Here is a 25,889-nt window from a genome sequence, read left to right on the forward strand (position 1 = left end):
GAAACTGTTGGCGATAGGCTCTACTAAGTCTTTGGGGGCCTTGGCAAGTGCTCATTTATGCTGGCCCCTGATGCTGGGCTTAAGACTCTGTTTCCTGCAGTTTATCCAGCAAGTTCCCAGACTAAACTGAGATCTGATGACAGTCCACCCTGGCTCTCAGTTCTCTTACATTTCCTGCACGTAGCAGGGAAGTGTGTTGCTCTTCTCAGATAAAACATACTTGGCAAATTTTAGGACCCATGTTTTGGGATGAATTTGGTGTTCCCTATCTTGCATTGTTATCAAGAAGCATCTCTTTTGTCACATAGTTTCCTTGGTGCCTTGTGATCCCAAGCACTAGAGTTAAAGCAATCTCACTACTCTTGACAGTCTAGCCTGTGTGGAATACAACATGTAATCAAAAATGCATTGCTTTGGTTTTTTTTATTTTCCATTATCCTAGTTTATTACTCCCTTCTTCCACATGCATCTGTGATAAATGGCAATTTGCTCTCCTTGCATGTAAGACTTGGGGCCAAACTAACTGTACGCAGTGGTGAGGTAATTAAGACAAAAATTTGTTGTGTAAATAGCAGCCAAGGGGGAACCAAACAGCCTCAAAACTGGGGGGGGGAATGGGGAGGGCCCTTTGATTCTCCGCCTGGGTCCAGACAATAACTACTCCAAGCCTTCTATTTGCGTTTCAGCTGAAACCACTTCTGATGCCAATAGGATCTTGCATTAAATTGAAAGCTGAAAAATGCCATTTTTGTTGAGACTGTGGCATTCAGATTGGTGTTGCAGTAAGAGAAAAGACAGCCTCTTTGCCCGGACATCTGGGCTGGTTGTTCATTGGCCAGGCCAGTCACACTTTGTTGACAAGTGGCAAAATGAGGACAGGGATGTGAGCATCCCAATGAAACTCATGCACTGCAGATGGGCAGAATTTACATTCTGATCTCCAGCTTAAATTCATGCCAAATTGTGCATTCTAATGCACATTCATATTTCACAATGCATTTCTTTCTATGTGCAACTGAATGCATTCCTATAATATAGTGCTAATCTGAACTGAGGCCAGAATGTTGCTTTTTGGCAAGATGGGGAGAACCAGCTCTGCTTCTCCATCCACCATTGCCATGTAGACCCCAGAATGTTGCCCAGAAGGTAATGTGGCCCCTGGGCAAAAAAACAAAAAACAAAAACCCAACCCTACTTCCACCTCTGTGCCAGTTCCTTGATTTAAGTGATTTTTGCATTTGTAGAACATAATTGGCTCCCCCACTTTTTCCCCATTCATGGCATTTGCCCTAGAGTAAAAACAACATGCATGCCATAATTGATTTGCTAAAATAGTCAAAAGTCCATCCAGTCCAACATTCTAGCAACAGCCAAGCAGATGGTCATGGAAGTTGACAAGCCAGGCATCCTCTCTTGTTTATGTCCAGCATCTGGCAGTCTAAACATACTGACTGTGAGCATAGGAAATGCATTCTGCTATCACAGTGAACTATTACATAAAGAGCTATCCTCTGTGATCTTTTCAAAGTCGTCTAAGCTTTTTCAGAGCTAGTCCTATCGTTTCTAGTGGTAACAAATTGAGTTAGATAGTTAAGACTTTAGTTAAATAATACAAATGAAACAGATGAAGAAAGACATGAACTGAGAATTGGTTCACACATGGAAAGTCATTAACTGATGAGAGAATAGCACTGGTACCCTATTTGTGTCAGTGACATACTACAGATCCAAAAATGTAGGTAGAAAGAATGTTCTTATTGCTTTGTATAAAGCACAATTCTTTGCCATGGAATCAGTTTGGACCTGTGTGTTAGCACTGGAATTGACCACTCAGTAAAGGGCATTGATATGTGAACCATCCAAAACACAATGCACACAAAAGTGAAATTAGGGGCATATAAATTCGTAAATGTGGCCAACAAGCATTGCCTCCATTAGATTATTGAAAACTGTACATCTCAACAGGCAGAGGGCTGGTGCCACAAAAAAATCCTCAAGAAGAAGAAGAAACCATGGATATGAGGTGTTTTGTTTTGACACAAGTTATTCACACTACTGTGCTGAAGGTTGTGGTGTGGACATGTCATTCATTTGAATTGCATCATAGGGAGATTCTTTGTTGCTCTGGGCTGCTGTCTCGTTGACTGTTGTAGGGCTGTAGTATGACAGATTTCCAAAGTTTGCACCATAAGGCTCAGGCACGTTGTCTAGTCGCAGAACTGCAAAATAAATGTAGACAGATATTTATAGGGTTCTGAACAATGCTTCCTTTGAATAGAATGTTAAAAAGGTCCTTGAATGATTTATTTTATCTCAGGATGCATCTGACTAAGGAAATATTTCTACTCTTGCCAGTTGTAGGTGTTGGATGTGTATAGAATGAAATGTGACTAAACATCAAGCTCCATACACACTTGCTAATGTGTGGATACACCCATGGCTGGAAATGTCATGTGTGAATAATTAATACCGAGGAACAGATTTGGGATTGTTTCAAGACTCCAGAGTGACTCAGCAGCAGTAAATCTCTCTTTTCGTAGGTGACTGACATAACGGTTTGGGGTAAATGTGGCTTGCAAAAGCATTTCCATTAAAAAAAAAAGAGTTTAAACTGTAATGTCAGAAGTATGAAAATAAGGCCTTGATCAAATCATATAGTAGTCAATGGGAGGCTCTCTAATCACTTTGACAGACTTGAGTTTTGCTACAAAATGCAGCTATTATTTTTATCCCACCCATTTCCCATGAGCTCAGAGTGGCATTTTTAGTCTCACAACAATCTCATGAGATACGATGGGCAATAGACAGATAGATACTCTCCAAAGGCTGATCTGTGAGTGCCATAACTGAGCATGGACTCATAAGTGTATTTACCACTTATACACATCCAGCTATCTAACCACCTCATCACCCTGGCCAGAGCATGAAGTTTTCAGTCAGTGATTATGGTGCAAGCAACAACCATCCACTTTCAAAAAAATGCTTGACTCCTTTCCCATGTATTTTCTGTCATGCTCACTTCCTCAATACAGGTGTTGCTGAAGCACTCTATTTTGGCAACTACAAGTCTCCTTCTCCTCTAACCATTATAGGGGGTGCTTTACAGGATTTTCTTGGCCAAGAAAACGGATGCAAATGAATCCTTCTAGCTTTGTAGAACTAATCTATGAGCAGATGTTTCTGCAGCATTTTGTTCTTGGTCCTTACCTTGCCTGTAGAGCTGGCTCAGATGTAACACTGAACATAGCTTAGTGGGTGAGAAAATAGGACCATCTCAGACTCATGTACATCCTCTCCTTCATGTTTAACTGTCATGTCATCCAGACCTGACACATTCTAGTTCATCCTAACTATAACTGAACAGAGGCAGCCTGTGCAGTTTCGCCACCTGGGGGGAAATGGGAAGATGCTTCCCTCCCCCCTCTGCTGCCTCTCTGCTGAAGCCTTTGTTTATCTGGGTCACAAGTGGTGGCTTGCAGTGAGTGGTGGCAGCAGGGGAGGGTGGGGCACCCGCAGTGCTGCTGCCCTGCAGGATTCTGCCCTGAGGTGGCTGCCTCAGTCTGCCTCCTGCGTGGGCCAGCCCTGCAGCTGAAATAAGCCAACTTAAACCATAGTTTAAGATCAACCACAGTTTAGGTTTAAGATGCTAATATAATATAAAACAGAAGTAGTAGGTCCTGACCTTTCATCATAACTTCACCAGAAGGGGAAGGGAAACATGTGAGCCCAAGCCTCTTGCTTGTAATGCTACATGGTTTACATTAGATGCTGCACTTCCCATAGAGTGGAAATCCAGAGGAACGGAGGAGGAGGAAATGCCTGATCTTTTCGGTGCTAAATCATTGGGGCAACCATCAAATGCTTTCCTTCTCTCTGGCAATGGCAAGAAAGAAGCAAGACAAGACTACTTTAGAACAGGAATCCACTTCTAAGCAATTGGTTGAGGTTCAGTGCCTCAAATAAACACGCCAAGATAGCTAAGAGAATGAACAAATCATTGTTTTTACACCTAGCCCTAAAGGGGCCATTGAGTTTCTCCTGTGCTGTTTAATGCAAGTTAGAAAGCAGAATAAATCCATGTTAAGATTGAATGTTTTAATACAGTTAATATGGGTTTAGCATTCAGTTATCAAAACAATGCAGGAAATGCAAATACATTTTTTGTGTGATGTGAAATATATTGACATTTGAATAGATAGTGTGTTCCTAATGGTTGTCTATTGCACAGGAAACGACCAAAGGCAAGAGCACATTAATTGGAGTTGGGTTGTAAACTAAAGTCTTCAGAGACATCTCCTTACAAGAATTTATACTGCTTTCTTTGCTTTGATGTGTCCAGGTTTGTGTTTGCACAGCAGCTTGTAACTGCATTTTATGGGCAATTCTTTTCTCTGAACATATCATTCCATAGCCTATTGTTACACAGAAGAGCTATCTGCTTCAGGAATAATGTAGGTTGATGCCCATTAAAGACTTCATTTTGACTGCTTCATTGCTGCTCATAATTGGAGAGGGCATAATATCACCAACAGTACAATAAGTGGCATAATGTGTCTGGATTTCAGAGGAAGAATATGGACATTTTAGTGCAGCTGTTGTGTGGAAGGGCTATAACAAACCTAATGAGCAGCGTTTCAAGTTTAGTTTTGAAGCATCATGACAGAACTTTTTTTTCTGATAGGACTTTATTTTTAAGGGAAATTAGAATGAGTGTAATGTTATTTTAAGGGAAATTAAAATGAGTGTATTTTGAGCATGAAATCTGCATTTGTTAAGGGAAATTAACTGAATTTGTAAATTACATTTTCTGCTTCTGCAGATGTCCTTGCAGTTTGACCACAATAAGTGCAATCATGTAAGCATAATATCATATATGAGAACAGCCTGGCTTCCCTTCAAGCAGCACAAACAAATAAAACTCATTTTCCTACACAAATCGGGTCCTCCCTCAAAGAGGGCATGTGTTGCGGTGCAACCTGGCAACCAAACCCTGTGTTGTGGGTAGGTACGTTTGGATAGCCACAACACCCTATTGGTAGGTCCCTCGATGCTGGGTTTAATCAGGCCAATGACGCTAGCAAAATGGATCGAGGGACCTATATATGCCCATGCATGTGTCCCTGAGCTTCCTCTTTAGGCCAGTGCATCGGAACACCCACCCACCTCTCCCTATATTTAGGGCTTGTGCTTGATCTTGGTATGCCACCGTGTGTCATCTGTTGTTGGGACAGGGGCACAGCAGGAATTTCCCCACTTCGCTGATTGGCTGGTGCCACTTGGGTTCCGCCTGCTGCGTAGCAGATCATCACAACTTGTAAGGTTGCAGATAGGCTCTGGTTCAGGTGATGGGGTGGCAGAATGTTCTAGCCATCCCTATGCAAAGGGTATTCCATTAAAGGAATCCAGGGACTCAATGGTTTGGTCAACCCTGAGAGGGGTTGTGTCGTCCCCGAGTCCAGGGGGACATCTGGGTGGTGGACTAGCCTGACCCCGGATTTCCGCTGTTCCAGGTGTTCACCCCAGGCTGACCTATGCTGGTGCCCTGGGTCAGCGCTACCTGCCACGGTGCAGGGAGCTAGTCGAACCAGAGCCTATGCAACCACTCACTTGATGTAATCAATAAAGTTGTGGCCTAAATTCTGCCAAAAACCAAACCAAAATTTTGCATCTTGTCTGAATTTATTTAGGGGGAGGTTAAAAGGTCTAAACATACAAATGTTGATAGCTCGGTATTGAACTGCAATGTGTATAGAGTGTTGGTGTTGATATGTTTTCCAGTAGTATGGATTGTGTTTTGCTTTTATAACCTGCTTCCATTGAAGCATGAGTAAAAGTATGCATGCAGAATCATTTGATCCTTCCCTTTTGCAGTCTATAATTTGGATGCCATTTTTAGCTGAAGATTAAGTATTTGAGTACCTCCTTTGAAGTCCAGACAATTGGTATGTTCTCAGGATGATCTTTATGCTATCAAAATCTCAAAGCTATCTCAAAACGATTACAATAAAATGAAATCTGTGTGACTATAATGTCTGAGTTCATTTTGCTGTTTCATTACCTGGATCATTCCTCATGTCATCATAAAGTCGCTGATGTGCAAATGAGTCAGTTTTTCTCTTCCCACACATGAAATACCCCACCAGAGAGATTAATGCAGACCCTAGAACCGCTACTATTGCACCAAACACTACAGCTCCATTACTACGGTTTTCTGAAAAACAAAAATGAAATTGATTTTTAAGCAAACATATAACTTATAAAAACATATAAATAATCCCTGAATGTTAGGGGTTTGGGGGCAGAGAGACTTTTAGTCATCCCAAATAATGACCGGCAACCGAGCAAAGGCAAAATGTCTGGATCCCTGATAAGATCTGAACATCCAATCAGAGTTTATGATCCAAAACATTCACTTCTACATATAACTCTATGTCGTTTTAAAGAAACTATTCTGAAAACACTTTATCATATTCATTTATTTATTTATGATATTTTTGTTCTTCCCCACAACTAAAGTTCTCTTGATAGTGTAGATAGAATTATCACAATATAACATGAACAAAGAGGAAAATAAGAAAAAGATAACTTTTGATTCTTCATCCGAATTATCCAAAACATCCACTCCAAGATAACACCCAACAATTTTGCTTTCTATAAACCAATATTTTCTTCAGTCCTCAAACCCATATATAATGAATTCATTTTCTTTTCACACAAAAAGTCTATAATTGGTGCAGCCTACACTTCAGATTCTGATGGACAGGAAATAATTTCAGTATAACAAGTGGAATAGATAGACAGTTGTGTGAATATATTACTTACTAAACAGATTAAGTCTTGTTTGCATTTAATTTTACTCCTTAATCTGTCCTGCACTGTGTTTCATACTGCAATTCTATTTATCACCTTTTGGTTTGTGTTTTTATTTAGATTATTTTCTTTTATCTTTGATAAAAGATATTGGAAATTTGATATTAACAGTTGTATATTTTCTTTCCAACTTTAATAAAATCTAAATGGAAAAAGAACAGTAGGCTGCATAGTTTTGTTACAAACTTTATAGCACATTTTAACCCTGTATTGGTATTTTCTGTTGACATATTCTTTATAGCAGCATTTGGATGGGGGATAGACATTGTCAGGACTTTGAAGACAAGTTGGGAAATTATGAAAGCAATGTTCTTTCTTCAGAACAGGCTGTACAATCTGCACTGAATAAGCTTTTCTTCCGTATATACAAGGACCACATGCAAAAATAAAATAGAACTAATGGGTGGTATTCAACTAAATCTTATAAAGACCAGACCTATGACATTAATGAAGATGACTGTTAGCTCTATTAATTTCAATGAGTCTACTCTGAGGAGAACTTAGTTGACTACTACCCAGTGTTCTTGGTGCACTGATGTTCTTCAGAGTTAGTTCACTCAGACATAATGCTACATTGAAAAAGATGTCCTTTTATTCCAATTTTACCATTATTAGAATGCAATGGGAGAAAAGAAGAAAAGTCTGTCTCGGACCATGCAAATGTAAACTAGAATCCTGTCAGGTTTTTCTTCTGCAAAATAAATAGCTCAATTTCTATAACTCATTTTAAAACTGAGCCAGCTGCAACAGTGGGTCTTATAATATCTATCTACTCTGGTAGACTATGGTAATGCAGCTACTATTATTGAGTGGTGAAATATTCTTGAAAATTAAGGTACCTTTTTGGGGTTCTCTTGCTTCTGCAGAACCATCAGTAAAACTGGAGTGCAGACTTGTGGTTTGCAAACTTATCCGAATCTGTTGTAACACTGTTGATCTTAGTACCTGATGACATGGTTGATGTTTTGGCATGCTACTGGTAGGATGAACTGTTATGCCATTAATTTGAGTTCCATTAGAAGAGACTATGGTGGTAGAACTGACATTATAGTTGGCTGTGGTAGAGTTGTTCAATGCTTTATCTGTTGAATTGATATAAGTTGTGACTGAATAGTTTTCAGAGATTGTGGACAGGCCACTGCTGACTGTAGGCATCTCCGAAGGAGAAGATGTTCCATTGATTCTTGCAGAAGTCTGATTTGAATCTTTTGTTGTAAGATTCAGCTGAAGTACCGTTGAAGATATCCAAGTATTAAGGGGTGTCACACTGCTGCTTTGGGTACTGCTTTCCATCACCGTATTTTTTGCTGCATTGTCATCAGTGTCTGGTGATGTAAGAGTTACGTAAGGAGTTCTTCCAGAAGTTACAGGTTTATTGGATGATTTATTATAATATAGTAGAACTCATGGTTGTGTTATTTAAGCTGCTTGTAGTGGCTGGGATACTTAGCGCATTGACACCAGCATTTCTGGTTGACTGCAAGTTAGCCAACAGCAAAATGAACATAATTTCTTCTGGGATCATCATTTTCCCTCCACAGGTATGATACTTATTTCTTGATATGATGAACCTGAAAAAAGTTCAGTGTTTATATTTATCTTTATATTGCATCTTTTTTTAAAAAAAAAGTCACAAAGATTCATTGAATTGAAGATAGAAATTAATAAATACACAAAGGATATATTGCAGTTCTCGTTCTGGTTGTCTCAGTTGTGGCCAAATACTAGGTTTTCCCCCTTTTACAGTTGTACCTCAGGTTACGTACGCTCCGGGTTGCGTACTTTTCGGGTTACGAATTCCGCTAATCTGGAAGCGCAGCCTGACGTGCGTGCGATTTGCGCACGCGCAGAGTGTTTTTGCGGGGTTTGGGGGTTTTTTGGGGGGGGGGTTCGGTCTGCACATGCACAGAATGAATTGTTTGGGTAACGTCCTTTTCGGGTTACGTACTGTAACCTGGAACGGATTAAGTACGTAACCCGGGATACCACTGTATAAACTTGGTGTTTTCATGAATTCACTGGTACGCTATAGACCAAGATATTGAGGGGGAACCCAATCTTCTGTGAAAAGAGTCAATGAATACATGTGGCTTACACTCAGGATCTGACTGACTCCCATATTTGGGGCTAAGAAGGAAATGTTATGCAGGTCTAAACTGCCCAATTACATACTCGCGCAATAACAAGTTAGGTGTGAGTGGAAAAAGAGCAGTGTGTTGTCACTCCCAGTCAGCTGCTGCAATTAATGGCAGTATGAGGGACTGGAGTTACCGTCACTTTGCTTGTTACTTGAAAAATTGGAGTCCCAACTATTAAATTCAACACTTGTCTACTGTAATAGCTTTTTCTCAAAACTTTGCTATTTAAGAACATATTTCTCTTTTTCAAAATAGCAGGATTTTTTGGTCTTATAGACAAGGCCTAATAGCTGTCATTATTCTTGAGCTAGACGGAGGGTCATCTTATAGGAATGTATTTTTAAAATGTATTGCCTTTCTCATTGCGTATTATCAGAAATTGTTTTCTGTAAGATTGGTTTCGCTTCTCGAGCTTTCTGATAGCACAGCTAAGGGACAATATATATATATTTTTTAAGGAACAAATGTCCTGGTCAGTTTTCAGATTCCATAACTGTCTAAAAGAAACCTCACTTTCCTCAGCAACCTTGTTCTGGAAACTTTTTAAATTTGGTGATACTGGGGTAAGGCTATTCAGTGGACAGAACAGATTTGTTAATCACTCATTTTTGTTAATCACTCATTTTTGTTAATCACACAAAATTGTGTGATTAATGCTTTATTGCGTTGTTGCATTTCATGAATTATCTTTCCCTTTTGTGGTCTTGGCAGAATTGTGCTCATAAATTGCTTTATTCCCATCAGGCAAATTCGCCATAGCCCCCCTCCATACATTACTTGTGTGTAGCGCTATACATGTATAGGAGTCCTATTCACTAAAGTACACTAAAGACTGAATGTTTGCATGTTCATAAGCTTAAGGAAGCTTTTAATGACTGATATTTTAATGTATTCTTAATCTTTTGTTGGAAGCTACCCAGAGTGGCTGGGGAAACTCAGCCAGATGGGTGGGGTACAAATAATAATAATAATAATATAATTATAATAATAATAATATATATTATTATTATTATTATTATTCCATTGGCATATGTCTATGCTCAAGACAGGGACCTCACGGGAAAGAGAACGGCATGATATGAGGAAGAGGTGCGAAGGGATCTTGTATCTCCTCTTAGTTAGGCACCATGTCAGCTGTACAAATTGGTCCCTGGTTTCAAATACGTTGCATATGTCACAGACAACTTCAGTCAAATTTACAATAAATAAATAAATAAATCACTCTTTTTCTTTGCTTGTAAATATTTTGACCACATAGCTGAATATAAAATGAAAGCAAATGATTTGCTGCAATTACTTTGTTCAAAATATGGCTGCAGTGCTTGTGAAATGATTAAAAACAGAAGAGACAAATCATTATTGGCTGATTTCCCCACCCTGCATAAGTGGCAGTATTCAAGATGTAATTAATTTGCTGATCCTGAGTTACAAGCCCTCTAACTGAATGAACAAAACCATTTGTGATACCTTGCGACTGCATCTCCCCCCCCCCAATAACCGATACTTTAAAAAACCACAGAAAGAACAAATAAAACATTGAATGAGCTTTTAGCAAGCTCTCAAATATTCCTTTCTCTTCATGGCCATACTTGTTGTTTTCCTTTTCTGGCACAACCCGCTCTGCTTTCCATCAATAGCCATTTCATTACTACACAAAGTGAGTTTTGTCATTTTTGTTTTTATTTCACCTTGGCTGTAATTTGAAACCCCCACAGGAAATTACCCAAAGTTCACTTAACTAAAGCTTTCATTTACAGGGCATGATGCTGAAATCGCTGTACTCGCAACACAAAAGTCTCTCTCTTTTTGTTCCATCCACTATAATTTTCCACTTGGAAAAAGGGGGACTCAAAGAAAGAGTTGAGTTTATTTTTAGTTGTGTGTTTCCCAGAAATCCTATCGTGTGTAATAATAAACCGGTTTCTTGTTCTTTCGTTTAACATTTCTCAGCATGTGCAGATATAATAGCACATACACTTAGTGGCAAAAGCTGAAATGCAGGAATCAGCTGATCTGGCTTTTGTCCTTTGCTTCTAATTTGAGTTTTGCCTCTTTCTCTCCAACAAGGTTGCTTACAAAGGGACACTTTAGCACCCAATAATAACTTAAACCAAAATAACAATGCATCATGTATTTGCCCAGTTTACTGGTTCTCCAAGTTTATGGTTCTCTCTCCCTTTTGTTTAAAAAAAAGATAGTGATTTTTCTGTGTATAAGACGCCCCCATGTACAAGACAACCCCCCTTTTTAGCCCAAAATTAAGAAATTAAGTTGTTTAGCTTTGGGGGGGTCATTTCGCCAATCGCTCACCCGCCTGCCAGCCACTGCCGATCGCTTGCCACAGTCACTGCCAATCACACACCTTGCCGCAGCCACCAATTGTCTGCCTGCTTGCCGCCACAACAGCCCACCCGCCCACATGCCACAGCCGCCAATCGCCTGCTCAGTTTCTGCAGCCACAGCCAATTGCCAGCAGGCCTTACCAGAGCCACCAATCACCCACCCAATCGCTGCTGCCAGTCTCCTGCTTACTGCTGCCATTAATCGCACGTCCCCCGCTCTGCATTCACTATCCCTGTATAAGACAACAGCCAATTTTTGCCTTTTTTATTACCAAAAGCATCATCCTATACACAGAAAATATGGTATTTCACATTTCCCCTGATTTTTTCCTTTCCCGCTGAAATATTCCCATCCTGAAATGATGTGCCTGCATTTAGGCAGCCTAAGTTGTGTGCAGGTTTCCAGCCCTAGTTTGGATTAAATTTATGGTAATGATATGCATGGATCTCATGTCCAATTAAAACTGTTATATCTCTCTACCCCATTTATTTAATTGGTCTTCTTTTATCTTTAAGGCTTATAGTGGATTACAACAGTAAAAATACACATAATATGTGTCAATTAAAAAACAACACAAATCAAAATGCACTAAAATATATTCTAAGTTAAAAAATTAACATTAATTATCGAAGACTAACCCTCACTAAAATCAGCTTTGGGCTTTGATGAGTCTCCATAGGAAGAACATTCCAAAGTTCTGGGTGTCACTGAGGAATCTGATCTATGTGTCCTTGCTTCAGTGATGCAAGGGAAAATTCAAAGCAGATGTAAATGATGAGACATTGAGGAAAATATGGATTCTCATGTATTCAAATAAAGCATATGTCAATTAGGGTATTGATTTATGAGAGGCAGTCATAATCATATATTCCCTCCCTCTCTCCCTCTGTGTGTGTGTGTGTGTGTGTGTGTGTTTATGTGTGTCAGTTAAGGCACACCCATACCCAATCAGACTACGAGGTCATGTAAAACTACAAGGATTTTGTAGCAACTGCAAATAGTTTAGAGTCCTATTATCTTTGCAGAGTATACTTTATACACAGTAAGACTTCACTTGCCTTTGCAACAGCAAAATCACATGTGTGGTGGCCATAAGAGCCCTTCACATGATGCTTGTTTGATGGGGCATCATGTAATCGATAGGATTGCATTCTGCCTCTAGCCTTGCCCTGATAATTCCATGATCACATTGACCCTTGCCCTGCTATCCACATATTAGGATGAAATGCAGAAACCTACGCAAGTGGATTCCTGTGCCCTGCAATGCTTCTAACACTTGCGCACTGGCAGAGCTGTGCATTATCAGGGGTGTGGTGAGAGGTGTGGCCAGGCAGCCCCTTTAAGCACATGATGCCCCTGAAAAGAGAAATTTCTCTGGGTATCTTTCCTCTATCTGAATGACTTTGGGCATTGTGAAAAGAGAGGTGGTGCTTCTGCCTCTGCAACACTCTGTCGTCTTTGGCGTGACACTTTTACACTTCCTGCCCTTACACTGTAAACTTACATATCTCCTGGGCATAGAGGTGAATTTTTCAATCGCTAAGATGTTGTAGATGAGAAGAAAGTGGGAGGCACTCACTTTCCTTGTACCTGATACACCTCATTCAGATTCACAGCCACCATGATTTTTGTATTAAGTTTGGACACCACTGTATTAAGATATAATGTCTGTGAACCAGCTCTCCGCAGTCTCCTGCTCCCCTGAACAAGCCCCAAACCACAATGTTAAAAGCTGTTTTAAATTTTAAACGTTATCTGGTTTGGTAAAGGTGGGGTTGCTATCTCAAAAACACACAGGTGCAGAGCTATCATGCCTGCTGTACTTCCTCTAGTATCATTATTCATAAAGGGTAATAGTAAGCATGAAATAAAGCAAGTTCATGGCCTTTATTGTGACCACATATTGTCTTATATACTTTGGTATTAGGAATGGGTGAATATGTCAGTGTCAGTTCCTCATTTTTTCCAATCTTAAATTTGGTCCTCTAGATTTCCATACCAGTTTATGTATGTTTATATGAAATTAATTGCCCCATGAAAATTCATCCGTTGCAGTGTAAACTTCTGATATGCACATTGTAATGCAGGTTTCCCTAGTACAAAGCATTATTATTTGTTAATTTCACTACTTTATGCATGTGCTATTTTAGCGTATGCATTTTGCACATATTACTTGACTTTGAGAGCACATTGCTAAATTCAGAGAAGCGAACATTTCAAAGTTTCAATTTCTGTATTGTCCCTGAAAGTGCAAACTAGGTAGCCTTACCTTTAAATGTGAACTGTATTTAATTTATTACCCCGTTCCTACTTAGTATGTTCTAGTGATCATTTAGCATATGGCTTGTAAAGGCTAAAATGCTACTTGACCATAATTGTTTGAAGACAGTTTTTTTTAATAATAATAAATAATAATAATAATAATAAAATAATCCAGTGCTAATCTCACTTTTTCTACCCCATCATTAACTTTTGTGGGGCAGAGGGGAGGTGTTTTTCCAGATAGTTTCCCCTCTCTGTGTTATACCAATGCTTAAAAAGGAGAACTCCAATAATCCAGTATTTCTTTCCTGAGTACAGGTGCAACTGAGCCAATGCATACATTCATAGGCAACTACAGAGAAGTGTTGTCTTCTACCTGCATTCTGTGCAAGTAACTGCACATGTTAAAGATGAAATATTAACTTTGAAACTTTCAGAAAGAACAGCAGACATTATAATGTTACTGAACAGTAAAAGGTCATTTGGGGTAGTGTTTATATACAGTAAACACATGCTAGGATTTATCACTTTGAGAAACACTGTCATTTAAATTCCTTGAGGCATGCCTCCTTTTCCCCACTGCTTAGAAGTGAAGGAGAGGGGGAGACGTTGCAAGCAGAATGTAAGTTAAACGCAACTAAGATCATATCTTCAGATCGGTGCCAGGCCAGGGCATTACCTGGCTCATACAGCTGGTAGTTTCTTACCGGGATCACTTGCAGACAGAGATATTTTTGAAGAGTTAATGCAAGAGACTAGAAAGATCGCTCTGGTGAAAGCCATTAACTAAAAGCCACTTACCTTTTCAGCTCAGCTGTAATATTTAGGAAGTTGTTGAAAAAACTCTCCACCTACTTGGAGTGCAATAAGACTAGTCTGCTGAAAACTGCACGACGCAGGTAATGTAAATGTGTCAGTGTTGTGATGGTCAGGAATGCACAGCAGAAAAAAAATTTAGGTGGGGCTGCATTTCTCTGAGTGTAATAGAGCACCTGAGAACCAGAATGACCTGCTTCTCAGCTGTCTTGTTGAGACATAGCATTAGAGAGATCATAGAATTCGGAGCTTTCAGGATCAAGTGAACAGGTCATTTTGTTGCTCTGGGAAAGACTACCGGGGGCTGCTGTAAGATGAACTTTTTTTTTAAGAAGTTCTGCATTTAGGTTTTTAAAAATTATACATTCAATGAACCATCATTATTTTATAGGAGGCTTGTAGCAATTTTGGATTGAACTTTATTGCTACTCAAAATGTGCCCCAAAGCCGAAGTCCTGAGAGATGTGAGTCAACATACTTTCTCTCCTTAAAGGGAAGGAATGAATACAGTACTAACTTATTTGGAACAACAACAAAAGTGTTGCCGGAGTCTTAGCTAACTTGCTAGTGGCATATATCAGCTTCTGATTTAAAGGGCACTGTCATTAAAATTCTTGTCTACATTTTGTAAGCAGAATGAGAAACTCATTTTCTAGTCTTCTGTAATGGTAATTAAAAGGTGAATGGAAAGACAGAAAGAAAGAAAGAAAGAAAGAAAGAAAGAAAGAAAGAAAGAAAGAAAGAAAGAAGGCAAACCAGTTTTTCACTTAATACTACTGCACTAGCCTGGAGGTATACTATATGGCAACAGTATGGCATTTTATTTCTTGCCTTGTAACCTGCTCAGGGAATGTGTTGATGGGCAGCCCTAAAATCTGCTAAGAAAACAAATACATAAAACTTTTAAGTACATTAAATTGTAAACTGTAATTGTGGGGTAAAAGTTTTTATTTTTAATCCATTAACCCTGAATCCCTGTCAAAATCACCTCTTCTAGACAAGAATTAATAGTTCATGGCTCCTGTCCTCTTTTGCATATATCACCCTATGTGGTGGTTGTATTAACTCTTGTGGCTCTTGTATTAATTTACAAGGCCCTTAACAACTTGGGTCCAGGATACTTCGGGAACTGCCTGTTCTCGTATTTCATTTCATTTATGCCACCCTTCATGCAAGGATCATAGAGTGGTTTACAGTATATAACACAATATATAATAACAACAACAACAACAACAACAACAACAACAACAACACAAAACAACAACAGACAAAACAATACTCCCACACTATAGATTGATTAATTAGCCAAAGGCCTGGAAGAAGGTTTTATCCTGGCACATAAACACATGTAATGAAAGATTTAATGTAATGTGGATTTGAAGAAAATGCCAAAAATCCCAGAAGCATGTAAGTAAGGATCGGGTGTTAAGAATCTTCCTTTCCAACCCTTCTTCTCCCATCTCCTTGGGCTTCCCCTCCTCAGCCCAAGACTCTCCAGAGGGTCAGGAGACTCTCTTGAATGTGGTGGGCTGCAGCAAGGAAGGCTGCAGTAGGGGAGGAGATCATCCAAGCTGGGGCTAAGGCACCTTCCATGAGCATAACCCAGCCTGAATGCCACAGCACACTCAAATTCAAAGGGTCACTTGGAGGAGGGGCTTGGAGACAGTGCTGCAAGTGGGAATAGGAAGCAGAATGGCCTCCTTCTGCTAACCCTTGGATATATAACTTGATCAATCTATAAATATATCAGATCAGATGTAGCTCCAAGAAGCAATACATCTATTTCATGTATGAAGTGGGTCTATATTGTGCAAGGTAACATACTGATCTCACCAAGTTTCTGGTCTTTGGGCTGCACTTTTTCAAAGTTCTCTGTTTGCTAATATTTTGAGGCAACATCTCAAAAAGAGGGGTGTCAGTTGGTTTGTTTCCACCTGCAGTTCTTGAAACCTTTAAGAGTACTTCAAATAATTCCTCAGTACTTTTGTTGTTGAGAAATCCATGCAGGCATTCTCCCATGGCCATCTGAAGTGCTATTAAAGGCAACAGGATATTGCATGAGTGCAGGGACTTCCGTGGGCACAGCCTTTTCCAAGATCAAGACCTTCATTTCTTAAAATGGAATGTTGTTCAGTACATATGTAACATTGTGGATGTCTCACTGTGCAGCATAATGGAATTGTCTACCATTTCCTTCCTGGCTGATAGTCCTAGACTCCTGACAGGAAGCATAATTCGGGTCTACCTGTATATTTAATGGGCAGTAGATCAGAGAACATTGTCCTAGAATGGAGATCACAGCTGCTGCACACGTCCTCGGGTCCTGTTGTTGCTGTGCTTCCCAAAGCTAAGCCATTGATTTCTTAACATTACATCCCTCAGACAAATCATGAGTGGTAAATCAAGAAAAAAAAACCTTGGTTGCAGCTTAGCTACAAACCATGAGCCTGGGTTGGGACACCATGCTATGCTAAACGATAGCTTAGTCCTGTTTATTGCAATAGCCAGAGAACCAGGGGAGTGCCCAGTGCCTGCTATCTTCACTCCAGGAAACTGCATGGTTCATGCTAGGACATGATTTGGCTGAGTGTTAGATGTGAGCTGGGTCTTTCTGTCACCTAATCCCTGCAAAGATAGGGAGTGTCTTCTGGGTCTGTAGTCCAGAGATTCTGTAGGTTGGAGAGTAATTTGATGCAGTAAAGGGCTGGATTGGAGAAAAGCTCATAAATGTAGCTTCATGCCTGATTAGGTTTCGTTTGTCCTAAAACTCTTAAATCTTGACAAATGATAGCTGTTGGCTGTGTGTGAGAGAGGGGGGAGGGGGAGGGGGAGCCAGTCTAGATGTTTCTCATCTAGGTGTAAGAATTACACATCAAGGAAGCAGTGGGGAATCTCAGGCCTGGAAGCCCCATTCAAATAGTGTGCATGTGCTGCATCTTGTGATCAATTATGTAAGGCAGGGTTTACTTGGGGGCATCAAATATTTTATTCAAGTTTATTGAAGTGTTATGCAAGATCCTATCCAAGTACCCCCCCCCAGCTGAAATGTGTTTAATGTTCATGCTTAATGGAGAATACTGTAGTGAAGGTGTGGGTGTGTGGAAACTAGCCTGCTGTACAAAAGTAAAATTAACATGGTCACTTTGCCCATTTTTGCCTCTGGCCCCACACATCGCTGGCATTCGGTCCTCAGAAGGTTGCCCAAAAAGAAATGTGGCCCTCAAGCTGAAGAGGTTCCCTGCATTAGAGTATAATTGGGTGTTACCCATTAAGGTAATTCTTTCAATGCCATTGGGGTTCTTTGGAACTATTGCATCTCTAAACTAAAAAAAAAACACACGAGTTAGCTGTGCAGAAGCTTTTGAATTTCTGGAGTGCAGAAGGTTTTCATTTTTAGAAAATGATACCCGACACTAATTGGGTAGAAAGAGAAGATTCACTCTCCTTCATAGTTTTCAGCTGCAGCAGAAAGAGGAGCTAGAGGGCCAGTGAAACTGGACAAATCACAGTGCTATAGTTGGTGCCCTAGCTTAATCACAGTGCACTTTAAAGGCAATTCAATGAGCAACTCATTGAGCTTGATGGTCATTTGATTTTAATGTTAACATGTAATTTATGGCTTTCACAGCTACAGTGTCTTAGAGTTTTGGAAGAGGCGACGGGCTGTGCTAACCTATGACTGGGATCTTATAGACTGGGAAGATGAAGAGGTAAGATTCTTAAAAAGTAGGTCACAATAGCAGTTTTGATGTCTACATTCAGGGTGCCAGGGTTTCTGAAGTTTTGCATGTGCTAGTATTTTGGGTGAGTGCTGAGTTTGCTTTGATTTCACCTGCCTATGCACATACACCCCAATATGTGTGGGCACAATCTGGGCACTCCATTTGCAGGGTACTTCATAAGGTATTATGGAATTTTAACACTAAGCTGCTCTGGGAAACCCCTGAATATAGATATCACATTGCTTGTCAAATAGCAGTTTTAAAGATATCAGTGCCAGCTGAGTGTCTTATTCGTAGTCCTGTTTAAAAATTCTGTTTCACATTATGTCCCTTTTGGATATTTATTTGTGGGGGAATCACTGGGCCCTATATCAGCAACCACATCCCTGACCTCCACACATGAAAAGCTGCATGTCACTCAAATCCATATCAGCTACTGTATGTATGATCTGGTACCCTGCAAATGGAGTGCCCAGATTGTGCCCACACATATCTTTAAAACTGCTATTTGACAAGCAATGTGATATCTATATTCAGGGGTTTCCCAGAGCAGCTTAGTGTTAAAATTCCATAATACCTTATGAAGTGATATATAAAGTATATGGAGCATATGAATTTGAAGGAAGTATTAAATTTTTTCATCATTGTACCATATGTATACATGCCAACAACTTCAGGCATGAACTGAAAAAAAATGTTTGTAATTGCAGGAAGAGCTTCGCCCCCAATTTGAAGCAAAATATTCTCAAGTGGAACGAGTAAATCCTATAACAGGGAAGCCTGAACCTTTCCAACCCTTCCCTGATAAACTTAGTCGACTGATGGTGTCTGTGTCAGGAATATTCTTCATGGTAAAGTCACTAAAAAATATTGGACATTTTGTAAAGGAATTACGGGCTATTTCCTATCAGCCTAAATTGTTTATAGTTCTTCTCAGATTCAGAGGGAATTCAGTATATAGTAATGTAAAATAAGGAAATGAGGGTCATTGTTGCGATTTAAGGCCAGGGCTAAACAATTATTTTAACTTAAGATAAACAATTAACTCGGTCTTGAAATAAATGTGATGATTTCATAGTATTTACAAGACTGTAATTCTGTGGAACCTTTTCCCAGCCAATGCCTATTTTTGGTATAAATATTCTTAATTTTATCTGTTTGCAGATTTCGTTAGTCCTCACTGCAGTGTTGCAGTTGTAGTCTATCGCCTTGTGGCTATGGAGCAGTTTGCCTCTTTCCAGTGGTATTTCATTAAGAAGTATTGGCAGTTTGCGACATCAGGCACGGGAGTCTGCATCAACTTATGATCATCATGTCTCTTAATGTTGTAAGTTCTCAACCTTTATTCATAAGTGAAGGATCGAATGAATTAAAATGTAGAATTGGTATACCATTTGTCCTTGTGTTGGGCAGCAGCTGGGGGGCAGAGAGTGGTGGGGTAGCATTGCTTCTTTGGCTTCCCTGTTGGTAACTGGGGGGGGGTGCGGCTAGGTGGTGGGAAGGTTGGTGTGGTGCAGGTGCAGCGGAAGAGTCAATCCAACACTCACAATGCCACACTGTGCTGAATTCTCTGCTGTTTTGACCCTCTCCCTTCCGGTAACCAGAAGCAACCTCTACTTGGGGAAGTCAGTTAAACAACACTTCCCCCAACCAGCTCTAACCCTCTGGCCATTACTGGGCAGCATCTTCAGTTAAACAACCTAATCTAATAAAAGCTAATTTCAATTAAAGCAATTCTAGTTTGTAAGCTAAAATTGTAATCAAGTGGTCCAGTTTGCCAGTTTCTGGGACTCCTTTATTTTGTTTCCACTGCAACTCTGAAAACAAATTATAGTATGAACTTGGCTTTGGCCTTAAACCAATCACTAACAACATTAGCAAATATAATTAGATATGAAGCTTCTTATGCAGGCTGCCTCCAGAGAAAGTGTATATTGAGCAAAGCATATTCCCTTAATTTTGATATTACTTTCCCTAATGTATTTTGCATGCTGTTTCAGTCATATATGCACTTTATGAACACTTCACTTTAGTGTATCCATTTTTGTACACATTACTTGGCTTTGAGACTTTCACTGCAAAATTCAAGGTTTTGTATTTCTGTTCACATTTTGGGTTATTTGCCTTTAAATGTGAACCGAATCAAATTTTTCCTCCATCCCTGATCAGTGCTGAGGCAAACTGATTAGACTTTAGGCTTCCAAGTATCTGATTCTGGGATATTCTCTTCAAAACGCCCTTCTGGTAAATGTCTGCCATGACAATATCCTCAGTATCATTGCAGAGGAACTAAGGAGATGAGGATCATACTGAGAAACAGGCTTTTGAAACATTATTCTAACCATTGTTCATGTTGTTTGAAGTTCCATATCAGGATCAAGGCAAGTATAGGCATGTTAGCAAAGAAAGAAAGTCAAAGCTCTTACAAATACGGAGACACTCCAGGAAATAAATATTCAATTTAAATCTGGCCGTGCCCTAAGGCCGATGCTCATGTAAGAAGAATGGGTGGGGATATTCCTTTCATGACTATGTACGTCCCTGGGCTGACGCATATAAAACTAGAAATTCAAGTCTAGTAACTTTTGACATTGTTTGGATAAGCGTGACACACATAGTACCTTAATTAAATATTCAATGCCCTAATAATATATTGATACTATAACAGAATACCTGGCTAGGACACACTGATTTTGAGGAGAATAGTCATAAACATTGTAGCCTGATCTAGCTAAAGTTAACTATTTAACACCCCGATATATTTCTGATTTATTTAACAGAATATCAGGCTAGGACACATGGATTTTGAGGGTGACAATACTAAACACAGTGTCTGCAAGCATTTAAACTAGCCATGAATTTTGTCCTCTGAAAAATCTTAGAGAACTAAGTTGTTCTTCCATTTTATTTGGCAAGTCTCTGATGAAGGAGCTCCAGGCAGACAAAAAAAAAAGTTATTTCAAAGAACTAGAAACCATCACCATAAGCACATCACATATACATTACATTATTTAATGGAAAACTGTTTGACAGTGTAATTCAATACAAGTCTACTTAAATGTTAGTTCCATTGAGTTCAGTGAGGTTTACTATCAAGTAAGTAGGAACAATACTGAAGCTGAATGTACTTTGTATATTGTATTTTAAGCATCTTCATAAATAGCACTTGAAGTGCAGATTCATTTTAACTCTACCCCCAGAGGTGAGTTTGTGTACATTAGTGCTCTGCACTGGATGTAACTGAGTCCTGAAATGAATTTGTTTTGACTATGGCAGACCAACACACGGCTACAGAGCCAGTTTGGTGTAGTGGTTAAGAGCGGCAGACTCGTAATCTGGGGAACCGGGTTCGTGTCTGCACTCCTCCACATGCAGCTGCTGGGTGACCTTGGGCTAGTCACACTTCTCTGAAGTCTCTCAGCCCCACTCACCTCACAGAGTGTTTGTTGTGGGGGAGGAAGGGAAAGGAGAATGTTAGCCGCTTTGAGACTCCTTCGGGTAGTGAAAAGCGGGATATCAAATCCAAACTCTTCTTCTTCTTACCTACCTGTAACTGAATCAGGCTGGTTTGGGGAGAATCTGGTTGTTGGCTGAGCTGGGTTAAAATAGCCCTAGCTCAAGACAGGTCAGGTAAAAGGCCCAGATCCAGGGCTGTCAGAGGGGTAGAGCGTAGGAAGCAAAGGCAGGCTTAAGCAGCAAAGGGGGGGGGACTACAAAAAAGGGAGACCTACCAGGCAGCTGTGAAGAAGGTGCAAGAAGCTGCAAGAAGGTAGGGGTGGGTGGGTGAATACCTTTCCTGCCTGACTTCTTCATCCCAGCAGGCCCCTTCTTTTCCTGTTCCCTGAAGCAGCACCACACAAGAGGATTTGATCCTGTTAAGTGTCAGTTGCTGCTCTTTCATGAGCGGCTCCCCTGCATGCAGGGAAGCTGCCCACAAAAGAATTTGTCAGATTCACATCAATTGATTTCACAGCAAAAGTGAAATAGTTAGTTTCACATTAAAATGCAAACGAAATTGAATCTCTCCGCCCACTGCTTAGTATGCATCTATGCACGCACACACACACACACACACACCCCTGTGGTATATTTTTCTTGAATCTTTCCAGAACTTATTGCTAGAACACTTTATTCTCTTCTTATTCTTTTCCAGGTATATGAAAAAGTTGCCTATCTCTTAACAGATTTAGGTGAGTGATTTGCGCTGATGAATGTTTCCATACTTGTGTTAGTATCTGATAAAGTGTCTAACAACACAGATAATGTAACATATGCAATTACAAGCTATCGATATCTGGTGTGCCTGAAAGACAACAAACATGGTGAAAGGAAGAACATCTCCTGAACCAATAATTGCAAGAGATTATCTAAATCCAGAGGCCTTCTAAGATGGTCGTTCCAAATTTTGCCAATAACTCATATGAAAGGTTGCCAATACATTGTCTATGTGACTTTTTGCTAGGAAGAAGTGTGAGTTTATGGCTTGTATCCAATTGTATTCCTCTGCTGATAGAAGGCTCTTTGATGGAGTGGACACTTTTGTGAGCAGAAAGGGGGTGAGAGGTTATCTTACAGTGGTACCTCAGGATACAGATGCTTCAGGTTATAGACTCCACTAACGCAGAAATAGTACCTCGGGTTAAGAACTTTACCTCAGGATGAGAGCAGAAATCGCACGGCGGCAGTGGAAAGCCCCATTAGCTAAAGTGGTACCTCAGGTTAAGAACAGTTTCAGGTCAAGAACGGACCTCCGGAACGAATTAAGTTCTTAACCCAAGGTACCACTGTATTGATTTTCCCTTCGCTCTGCAGACCCAAAATCTGCTTCAAATGGTTGCAGAACCCTTGGGACCATTATAGGAGGAGACCCAGAGGGGCTACAGGGAAAAGGAGAAACTTGTTACAATTACTCTCTCCCCCACCCCACCCCCACCCTGTTTCCACTCATGGAAGCCTTCACTGGATCAAGGAGCCTCCCATTTAGATGCAACTCTAGGTCTTTTTATGATGATGAGGACGATGATGATGATGATGATTTAGCACTTTATTACTGAGAATTTTGAATATTTAAATATGGGTATGAGTTTTTTATTTAGGGTGACAGACACTGTGGTACCTCAGCAGTTCATTCCAAAAGCCAGGCAGAAGATTTTTATTTTGAAGTGAGGCAAAATGAGGAGTCTGCCAAAGCAATTGTGGCTGCTCATATGGAGAAGCCTCTTGTGGTGTCTCAGTTCATGAGATGAATCAACGTGGTTGCCCTTCAGGCCTTCCTCAATTTAAAATATGGTTATTGTTTGTTTCTTGAAAGGAAAAAGTGCAGGTCAGCTCAGTTGGGTTGTTGATGGGCTTTTCAAGTGTGTTGACAGCAATCCTAATGATCACTTGGTGCACCTCAGCTTCTTAAGACGATTATGATGATTATTTGGAAGAATGAGGATTGCAACATTTGGGCCTTTTTAATTTAGGGTGGGAGGAGAAGACAAGTAGAGGTTGACATGACAAAGGTGTAAAAATTTTGTGATGTGGAGAAACTGCCCATGAGCTTCCCCCAGGAATCTGGTTAACTACTGTGAAAACAGAATGCTGGACTCCAGCTACAAACGCCTTTGCTTTGATCTAGCACCTAAGATTGGTTAAGGTCAAGCTGAATGTGTGCGAAGTAGAATTCTCCCTTAAGTTGTTCCCTTAAGTTGTTTTCATCTTCCTTCAAAAGCACTTCGCTTTGGTGCCATAGGGAAAGGAAAAAGAGGGAGAATATAATTCATGTCTTACAGGACCCTCTCGTTCCTATTAAGCTGAAAAAATTCATTTGACATCAACTTGCATACGGCAATTATTCCTTAGCTGTAATATAACTTTTTGTACCAAGTAAGACCATTGGTCCTTCTGCCTTATTACTGTCAACAATGACGGGAGTTGTTGGGGGGTTGAGTTTAGACTCTTCTGCATACAAAGCAGATGCTTGACTACTGAACTTTCCGTAAACTATGGATCCTCCAAAGCTTTTGGAAGTCTCAAAAAGTCAAATTTCCCTCTCCATTTTGAAGAGGCCCATTTTGAAAATTGGGTGTTCATTTTTGGGTTGATTTGGGGGGGGCTTGAGAGAGAAACTGCTAATACGTTTTGGAAGTGGGTTATGGTTAGTTTACTTCATAGGATGAGTGTTGGGTTGGTTTTCGTTTCCTTTGTCATTTTTTACACTTTAAACATTCAGTGTGGTGGTAACGCTCTCTTGCTGTAGCCTTCTTCCAGTGCCAGCTTCCCATGGAAACAACAGCAACAACGTCTCAATGAAAAGAACTTGGTACATAAAGGCTGCATATATAGCATCTGTCTAAAGGGACTTTAAAATATTATTTGCAAAACAGCAGCACACAATCCCAGCCTAGCAATGATCCCAACAAAAATTGCCCTCCATACAGCAATTATCATTAGTTTTAGAAAAGAAAACTCCAATTAGTAGCAATAGTAAGTAGCAAGTGTTATTATAGTTGGCTGTATTGGAACCATGACTCATGCCAGTTCTCGAAGCGACTGGCATGAGTTTAGCCAAACTGCGGGAGGCAGTGGAGGATAGGGGTGCCTGGCGTGCTCTGGTCCATTGGGTCACGAAGAGTCGGACACGACTGAACGACTGAACAACAACAACATTGGAACCACCACACTCATAGCAAATACACTGAGGAAAGGGATGGTTAATGTTTAATCTCATGACTTTTTGTAATATTTTATATATTATCTTGTTCAGAGCAAATGTAAATAGATTTTTACAACTAAAAATAATCTTTAAATAGTGCATTTCAAATATAGTGTCACAGACAGCTTTATGTGTATATGTCAATCTAGATCTTACCTGCTAAAAGTTAGAATTTTTATTTCCAGACTTAATGTATATTGTGAATTCTGTTGCATTTTTTAAAATAGAACATCCTAGAACAGACTCAGAATGGGAAAATAGTTTTGCCTTGAAAATGTTCCTCTTCCAGTTTGTCAACTTAAACAGCTCCATTTTCTACATTGCCTTTTTCCTTGGAAGGTATGTATATCTGAAATGAGTTGAGAAAAGCATGTAAGAAACTCCCAGAACAAAATAACATTAGTTTTTAAAATCTATTGTTAATAGATGATGCTATTTCTGATTTAAAAAGCATCCTGGTTTTTTTAAGGAGTGCTTCACCAATCACTTTCATGGAGGGGAAAGGTGTATGTATTGTAAACCAATATGTGTGAGGAGTTTACACATGTGTATTCCAATAGTTTCGGGAAATGGGGATGAACTAATTCAGATAATTTTGGTCATCAGGAAAAGAGTGCTTAGGTGTGTTTCCTGAAGTGCTTCCACCTCCATTTTTATCTGGAGGGAAACTGCCAGTTGTGGAGGTGGCATCTGCTGGATCTACCACAATGAGGCAACATCCACACCATACATTCAGTGCACTTTAAGAGTCACTGCCTCCCCCCTCAAAATTCTAGGGGCTGTGATTTGCTTGAAGCGCCTAGAGTTGTTAGGAGATCCCGTTTCCCTACACAGAGTTGCAATTCCCAGAGTGATGTAACAATAGGTTCACAATTAGTACTAAAAAGGAGATACACTTTTCCATTTCCAACATGCATCAAAACAAAAAGTGAGATAAGTAATAAGGATTTAGTTTGGTTTAGCTTTAACTTTAATTTATCTCGGTAAAAATGTGTGAGAGTCAAATATTTCATTCTTTCTGAGTTCAGCTGACGAACC

At 39.9% G+C, this 25,889-nt stretch overlaps 2 protein-coding genes across 2 annotated transcripts in view; one reads left to right on the forward strand and one right to left on the reverse strand.

Annotated features, from left to right (window-relative positions):
* Positions 1-25,889, forward strand: part of ANO3 (anoctamin 3) — a 156,356-nt gene that overhangs the window by 120,058 nt on the left and 10,409 nt on the right. Inside the window, 8 exon segments of the mRNA XM_033151028.1 lie at positions 17,424-17,432; positions 18,074-18,139; positions 18,862-19,002; positions 19,316-19,337; positions 19,340-19,450; positions 19,453-19,478; positions 22,305-22,341; positions 25,079-25,190. Of these exon segments, the coding sequence (XP_033006919.1) occupies positions 17,424-17,432; positions 18,074-18,139; positions 18,862-19,002; positions 19,316-19,337; positions 19,340-19,450; positions 19,453-19,478; positions 22,305-22,341; positions 25,079-25,190 (524 nt within the window).
* Positions 614-14,531, reverse strand: MUC15 (mucin 15, cell surface associated). Its single transcript, XM_033151020.1, is given in 5 exon segments — positions 614-2,219; positions 6,059-6,211; positions 7,710-8,253; positions 8,255-8,441; positions 14,415-14,531. Coding segments are annotated over 4 exon segments (1,008 nt in total). The 5' UTR covers positions 8,399-8,441; positions 14,415-14,531; the 3' UTR covers positions 614-2,052.

This window comes from Lacerta agilis, chromosome 1 (genome assembly GCF_009819535.1).
Source record: "Lacerta agilis isolate rLacAgi1 chromosome 1, rLacAgi1.pri, whole genome shotgun sequence".
In the NCBI taxonomy this organism is placed as follows: Eukaryota; Metazoa; Chordata; class Lepidosauria; order Squamata; family Lacertidae; genus Lacerta; species Lacerta agilis.